Consider the following 8,565-nt stretch of genomic DNA (forward strand, 5'->3'; position numbering starts at 1 on the left):
TGTTTTGTTCGTCTTTTTCTTTTTTAAAAAATATTTTATAAATAATTATTTAATCAATATTAATTAATTTATTTAACTTAGCATAATATTATTAAAAATAATTAGTCACATTTTATAAAAAAAAATTAATAATTACTCTCATAATTTTTTTTTTAAATTAACATGGTATTTATAAAATATATTAAAATATATTCAATATTATATTTATTTTGTAGATCTTAATAAAATATTTCCATCGGTATATATTTTTTATAAAAATTTAATTTATATTTTTAATTATTAATCAAAATATACAAATATAATAAAAGTAATAAAGGATATAAAATGAATAATTCATTTTGAAGTTATAGTAAAAGGGGTAAAATTAGAAATAAAATGAAAAAATAAATTTGGTGTTGGTGAATACTATAAGACCAAATTTGGTGATTGAAGTTAGTACTCATCACCAAATTGATGTATTCATTAGAGAGCATTTTGACACCAAATTAGCGCTAGATACTAATTTAGTGCTCCATTGGAGATGCTCCTACAGCCAAACACCAAGTTCCTGAACAATAGAGCAACAAATATAACGTGATTCGACTTGGAAGAAATTATTCAATTTCCATAAAAAGGAACTAGAAGGCAATAGTACATTTAACACATTCTATAAGAGATCTCCTGCTCAGTCCATCAATTATGCCATCTTCCTTTCACTAAGTCAAACTCACGGATAAGGCTAATTATAGATCAAACTGTGTTCCCGTTCCCATTAAGCTGCAGGGGGTTGGGGTTCATTCCCATTAGATGAAGTTGGTAGGCGTTGGTTACTTGAAGGTGAGATGAATTTCATGAACTTCTCCATCAGTGGCCGTATTATATCCCAGCTGTCCTTCAACCACGCTGAGATGAATTTCATGAACTTCTCCATCAGTGGCCGTATTATATCCCAGATGACCTTCAACCACCTGTTCAGCAAGGGAATGGTGTGGATTACCACAATAACACAGATCACCCCGCACCAAACTACTACCCCTATAGAAATGGAACGGCTGACAATTCCCAATGTCTCTCCCGGGGTGATCGCGTAGATTGAAAAAGCGTATGCAAGTGCCATGGATGTAACTGTGAGGCACATGACCAGCACCATAATCCGCGTAAACAACTTTTTCTTGAAGGGCAATCCAGTCAATAGAAACAAAATTATGCTTAGTGATGACACAAGTCCTATTGTGTTGGCATGAAAGAACTGTGTATACATATCTGGGTAGTTATAAGCCAGCACAGCTTCTCCAGCTGTATGGGTGGTGTTTGTTGAATTGTTGGGTGCATTGTCTTGCCAGACACCACCAGGAGGGGTCACCCCGGCTTGGAAAGCCACGGTTGCGATAAGCGACGCCACCACCATCAACGTAGCATGCCTCTTGTATAGCCCTTCAATCTGATTGACTTTTTCGGCTTTCAAGGCATCAGCTTCTCTAAACTTCTTCTTGACATCTTTAAAATCTTTGTCGTCGGAAGATTTGAATTCCTTCATAATATCCAAAGCGGTGCACCCGCATTTGTTTATCATGTTTACGGGACTGTCTCTCGGTTGTATGTTCTTCGTTTTCACTTGACCTTTTATTTGCTCAAGCAACAACTTTGTCGTCTGCATAAAATGTTATATTTATAGAAAAATGATAAATGTATTTAAACAATTAGAATAATTTTGGCTATATTGCACTGAAGTATAATCGGACTCATAAAACCACAAATTGAATGAACTAAGAGTTTATCCCTTAGTAATTTTTTTGAGTGCGATGCTCCAAATTAACGACCACAATAGAAAATGTAAATGTGTTAACAAACTTGTGGTTGCATGGGTGTGGATCGTAGAAGGGCTGATGGTAGAAGGGGTTCTAAAATATTCATATGGATTTAGAATGCACTCCTTGTCTTAAATATAGAATTTACTTAATTATTTTTATAGGAGTGTGGCTTAATACAAAAACAAAAAGTGATAATTTTATAATTAAGAATAGCACAATATCCAATGATCCCAAGAAATGATATGTTCTTGTCATACAAATAATCTCTTTGCAAGTACAATGAGAAGGCTGTGCCAAAATAAAACTTGTCACTGACCCCAGTTTAAGATATTGTGTATAATTAAATGAAGGTAAAGACCATAACAGAATGATAATTCAAAAACATGGGTATTTGCGTTCTACTTAATTTTTATATTCAAGGCCTAGATAGAGAGTTTAAACCAATTTTCACCAAGGGATTCAACCATAAAAGGTACAAAAATTTGGAAAATCTACAATACCAAACCTATTTTTAGTTATTGGGAAAGATGCCTTTCCCCGAGACAAAAGAGGATAAAGCAACTAAAAAAAAGTGACTTAAATTGAAAATTAAGCTGTTCTCTTTACTATTTTTAATTTATTTTTTATTTTATAAAATAATAAAAACTTATTTTTTTTATTATTTTTAAAAATAAAAAAATATTTATAAAGAAAACTCAAAATAACAAAAAATTATTATAAGTGTCTTCATTCAAAACAAACTCTAAAATCAAAACACATTTATTTATTTATTCATTCATATTTTATTATTGTAATGGGAAAAAAAATTACAAAATTCATTAACTTTAAAATGTATATATTTTTTTAGAAAATATTACAAAAACGATAAGGCAATCTATCTTTCATTAATTTAATCATTCAAAAGTAAAGATATATAAAACTGATTCATTTCTTTGCCCTAACTAAAAAAAAAAAGACACAGAAAAAGAAAAGTTGATTCAACAATTTTGAGTTAGGTTACGTGAAAATGAAAAATTTTTGAACCAAAACGTTTTACAAAAAATGGCCTACAACGTTTTACAAAAAATTTTGAGCTAGGTTAATTTTGTAAAACGCCCCTAAAACGTTTTACAAATTATAAAAACAGTTCAAAAACTTTTGAACCGAGCTTGTCGTTCCCTTGCATAAGAGATTTTGAGACGCTTCATACCTGTACCCAACTAGGAGATAAAAAAGAAAAGAAAGTTCATCAAACTAATTAACTTAAATGACAACCAAATTTAACAAGTAAAAAGGCCTCAGAAATGCCTGAAATTTCTTGTTCATGACAGCCAGATGAAGGATGGTGTTGCCGCCGCCATCTATGGCTTTGAGCAACATATGAATCCAATGTGGATACTTGTCAAAGAACACCCTTAATACGGAGTCGTGCCCCTCCACGGCCGCCAGGTGCAGAGGATTTCTGCCATCGCCGTCCGGAATAAAGCACATGTTGGCGTTAGCTTCCACTAAAACTCCCACAATCTCGTGGTGTCCGTTGGCCGCCGCCAGGTGGAGGGCCGACTGCCGCCGATCGTCCAGCACTCCGGCGAGTGCCTTGTTGTTATCCAACAGCTTCCGGACAAATTCCGGGGTTCCCCAGTTTGCGGCCACGTGGAGAGGAGTGTGGACGGAACCACCCACCATTACTCGTCGAAGAATCAGCGGATCTTCGCCAAGTATTTCCGTCAGTGAGGCTGTTTCCCCTTTAATGGCTGCCTCTCCGAGTCTCTGCTCCCTCTTCTTCTCTCCCATTATTTCTCTCTCTCTAAGACGTGACTTGATTTTTCTGAAAGTAATGGGCACACGCGTGTGTATATATAGAAAGAGAGAGGTATCATGAAGAGAGAGAGAGAGAGAAGATAACAATGCTTCATAGATTTCAATTCATGATCTAAGCCCTCATATAATAAAATCATAATTTTTGTAATTACAGAAATGTCATTACAACAATATACAATAACTAATATAACAAATATTCTGTTATTCTCCCGGAAGACAGACTATGAACATTGAGAATAGCTATCTTAAAGCAACTTCAAGGGGAGTGTTATTTTGGGGGTGTTAAATCACTTATTTACAACTTTGAACAGTATTATGGCATTTCTGAATTATAAATTTGCTTCAATGGCAGGTGCAAAATTATGAGTGATATTTTAATATTTTTTATTAAAAAATATAATTAAACTTAATAGTTATATTTCAATTTTATAAACACTTTCATAACAATCAAACTTAATACATAGTTTTTCATGAATAATAGCAATATAATAAATAATGACTAAAAATATAATAAAAATAATTAATTAAAATATTACAAAAATTATATATAGGCACCTATTTAAATTCTAATAATTAATTAAAATAAAAACACTTATTTTAAATTAAAATATATATATATATATACATACCCTGCTCTAGAAAGATCCTTTCTGCACTTCTCTCTGCCTTCTTCCCCTCGTGGCTCGTCATTGTCGGTCTTCACTCCTCGCTCGCCCTAGCTGATCACCCTCGCTCTCGTCGGCTCTCCGCTCGATTGCTCACCTCGCTCTCGCTTGCTGCCTCTCTTGACTCTCTCGCTCTATCGGTCGCCTCACCTCAAAACCCCTGTTTCAAGTATAAAGTTGAAATATAGTCGTTGGATGTTACCATTGGAAATGCCACCTCTCCCTTTTTCTTTCTCCATAGATTGGAAAAATGGCACCGCAAAAAGGTTGTTGCCATTTTGCAACCCCATTTGCCATTCCGGAGTGGAAAATTTTTAATCTGGGGTGCCATTTTGGCAGTTATGGAGTTGACACCCCGAATGACACTCTCCCTTGGAGTTGCTCTTAGATAGTAAAGGAAACAACTGAGCTGCTGATAAAGGTTTGGTAAACACATCAGTTAACTAATGTTGGATGCGGATAGGAAGAAGTTTGAACATTCCATCAGTCAACTTGTCCAGAACAAAATGACAATCTAACTTGATGTACTTGGTGCGTTCATGGAATATTGGATTAGAAGTAATATGGACAGCAACTTGATTGTCACAAAAGAGCAAAGTATGAGATGTAGGAAAAATTTGAAAATCAACAAGAAGTTGATTAATCCAAATAATTTCACTAATAGTAAAAGCAAACGCCTGATATTTAGCTTTAGCAGATGATCAAGAAACTGTGCTTTGCTTTTTAGCTTTCCATAAAACTAAAGAATTACCAATAAAAACACAAAAACCTATAATAGACCGCTTAGAATCTAGACAAGACCCCCAATCAGCAATAGAAAAATCACGAATTTGTAAGGAAGAAGCTAAAGAAAATAATAACCCTTGACCAGGAGCACCTTTAAGATATTGTAAGAAATGATGTGCAGCGTCAAGATGAGGTTTTCTAGGCTGAGAAACATATTGACTGAGTTTATGGACAACATGTAATATCAGGCCGAGAAATGGTCAAATAGAGCAAGCGACCAACTAGAAGCCTATAAACAGAAGGGTCCTCAAGTAATTCACCATCAAAAAAACTCAGTTTGACATTGGGAATAATAGGCAAAATACCAGGCTTACTTGAAAGAAAACCAATGTCCTCAAGAAGTTGAAGAGTATAATGCCTTTGAGAAAAGAAGAAACCTTTAGTTGATTGAGTAATTTCGAAACCAAGGAAATACCTCAAGCGTGCAAGGTCTTTAAGCTTAAATTAACCATAAAGAAACACTTTAAGGGAAGTTAGTTCTACAAGATCAAAACCCGTAATGATGATATTGTCAACATAAATGAAAAGTGCTACAAAAGATGCACCAATACCCTTAGTAAAAAGGGAATAATTTGACTTAGATTGATGAAAGCCATGTGTAACGAGGGTATTAGAAAATTTAGAAAACCACTACTTGGAAACCTGTTTAAGCCTATATATGGATTTATGAAGTTTACATACTAGTCGCTCCCCTTGATTAGGAGTTGGAACCTAAGGCTTATACCCTCAGTGGAGGATCCATATAAACTTCTTCAAAGAGGTCATCATTAAGAAATGTATTATTAACATTAAGCTGAACAAGAAACCATTTAATCATAACAGCTAAAACAATAAGAACCTTAACTATGACTAACTTTGCAACTAGGGAAAACGTATCAAAGAAGTCCAAACCTTCTTGTTGGATATATCCCTTAGCAACTAAACGGGCCTTATGCTTTTCAATAGAACCATCAGACCTATATTTTATCTTGTAAACCCACTTGCAGCCAATGGCATGTTTATCATGGGGCAGTATAGTAACAGACCAAGTATTAATCATATGCATAGCATCCAATTTAGCTCTCATATAACATATCTCCAATGATCATAGAGAATTGCTTGGTGATAAAACTGAGGTTCAAAATTGGAAGAAACATTGAGGAGAAAGACTCTGTGAAGGGCAGACAAAGCTGAATATGAAATATAATGATTCAAACGATAGGTGTAACACTGAGTGTCATTTTACATGCATTTATGAATTTTGCGTAATTTTATTGCTTATGCCATTATAAATGATTAAATTATAATTATTACTGTCAATTATTGAGGCTTGTAATGCAGTGGACGGAAATGGGCGTCGTCACGCTCAATGTGCCAATTAAAAAAATATATATATATAAATAAATAAATGAATAAAATCATAATTTGTTATTATGCAGTTCAATGTGTTACTATTGATTTAAAATTTTCCAAGTGTATTATTTTTATCAAATTCAGTTCAAGTGAATAAATATATTTATTTAGATTGAAAATTTTTAATAACACTCAAAATGACTTAGAACACAAATTAATTTAATGTTGGGTTTAATTTATAAGAGACTCTTTCTTGGCCCAATAAGTGAGAAAAAAAAAGAAATAAATAATCCAAAAGCCCAAATGAAGCCCACCCAACTCAAAACCTAATAAAAAGAGAAACCCTAATACATCTTTTTTCTCCTCCCAAACCTCATGTCTCTCTCTCTCTCTCTCCCTCACACATCTCACTTCTCTGTTCTCTCTTCTCTCAACACACACATCACCTCTCCCTAAGAAAAAGAAGAAGGTAACTATCATTTTATTTAATTTTTCCCAAATCAACCTTAATGAGATATATATTTTATATACAATATATATACATAGATGTGGTTGAATACATATAACTGGTTTAATTTTATATCAATTAGCTATTATAGGCATGGAATTTTAATAGGTTTAATGGAATAACAATGTTGTCCAGATTATACAGCTTTCCTGCTCCTACTTTAAAAATTTGTCAAAAATTGTATATGTTGAATTTTGGGGAGGTTCAAATTGGAAAATTACCCCATGTGAGTTTTCTATCATCTGGACTTGAATGACATCATTTGGAGGCTCGTAGAAGTTTTTATGACATTTTTCGTATACATGGACAAATCTATACAAGAACGTGTTTTGGAAGATAGAAAAATGTTTCAGAACCTCAAACGTTGCTGTTAATGAGCTTATTTTTTATATGATGAACTTGTAAGAGTTTACTACATGTTGTGTAAATTTTATAATTTTATGACATTGTTTCCTATTTTTAAATGATTTTTGAAATATTTTACTACATGCTGCCAGAGAAAAAAAATTCGTTTTGTGGATTTGGAAAAATATTTTGAGGGTCTTGTAATTTGAATCTTTATGTGAATTTAATTGAGAATGTATCTCTATGAGTTATTTAGCCCACCAAATTGGATTCACACGATTTTGTGCTAAGAATTTAAATTTATGCTTGTCTTCGTAAGGGCAAACAGTTTGAATTCGTAAATGTATAGTGTTTCACTAGTAGGTCTCTATTGTAAATGTTTTTTTATATTTTTGTATTTAATACTATTTATACATGTAGTATTATAATAAATTAACTTAAGAAAATATAGTAGTGAATTGAAGTCATGTTTAGAAGGTAAGGATTATTGATTTTTTTTTAAATGATTGATAATGAATTAGGATTTTTTTGGCACATTGACGTCGTGGGCAATTAAGACTCCTCTACCTGCAAATCTAAGAAGTGAACTTTAAAGACTTCAAGTAAGTAAACTCTCTCTAGTTTTCACCCATGTTGAACGGTTAATGTGGAAAAATTGTGCTTTGTGGTTGGCTTGCAAGTATTTAATACTAAATGTTTTATTATTTTGTGTCATTTCCTTACATACAATGAAAATGATTAAGCATGTACATATATATATCATGCCATTGCATCAATGAGCATGCATAGGTATTGATTTGAGAAAGTTAAATGTTTTCAAATGAAAGATGTGTAAGGGTGCAAATTTTCCTTCAAAAATATGTAACTCAAGTTTTAAAGAAAATGGGTGATTGTCTATACCATGAATAATGTGAGTGCGAAATGGGGCGTGGGGGACTGGCGCACCCAACCGATAAAGTAATGCGAATGTGAAAGTTGAAAGTGGAAAGAAAATTTTAACCGCTTTGTGGTACTACTGGTGGAATGAACTTAGTTCCAAATAAGAATTGCCCACTGCATTCTGATTGGCTAGATGGCACACCATGTGAGCTCACAATAGTAATGAAATGTTTTGAGAAGTTAAAGTAAATAGGGATATATTTTTCGAAATTTATTCAAACTTTGCATGTCATAAGCATGCATCATGTGCATGGAGTTTACTTGCTGAGCTTTAGCTCACCCCTTTATTTTCCCCCGTTTCAGGTGACGAGAGCTAGATGAATTGAGGAAATCGCTTGGAGGCAGACTCACCTAGTAACCCATGGCATAGGGTTTTAATATTGGACTTGTAGTTTGCGAC

At 33.4% G+C, this 8,565-nt stretch overlaps 1 protein-coding gene across 1 annotated transcript; it reads right to left on the minus strand.

Annotated features, from left to right (window-relative positions):
* Positions 1–477: 477 nt before the first annotated feature.
* Positions 478–1,856, minus strand: LOC127795492 (uncharacterized). Its single transcript, XM_052327213.1, has one exon. It carries the CDS (start codon positions 1,634–1,636, stop codon positions 752–754), a length of 885 nt encoding a protein of 294 aa, XP_052183173.1. The 5' UTR covers positions 1,637–1,856; the 3' UTR covers positions 478–751.
* Positions 1,857–8,565: the final 6,709 nt, after the last annotated feature.

The sequence above is a fragment of the Diospyros lotus genome, chromosome 2, assembly GCF_014633365.1.
Source record: "Diospyros lotus cultivar Yz01 chromosome 2, ASM1463336v1, whole genome shotgun sequence".
In the NCBI taxonomy this organism is placed as follows: Eukaryota; Viridiplantae; Streptophyta; class Magnoliopsida; order Ericales; family Ebenaceae; genus Diospyros; species Diospyros lotus.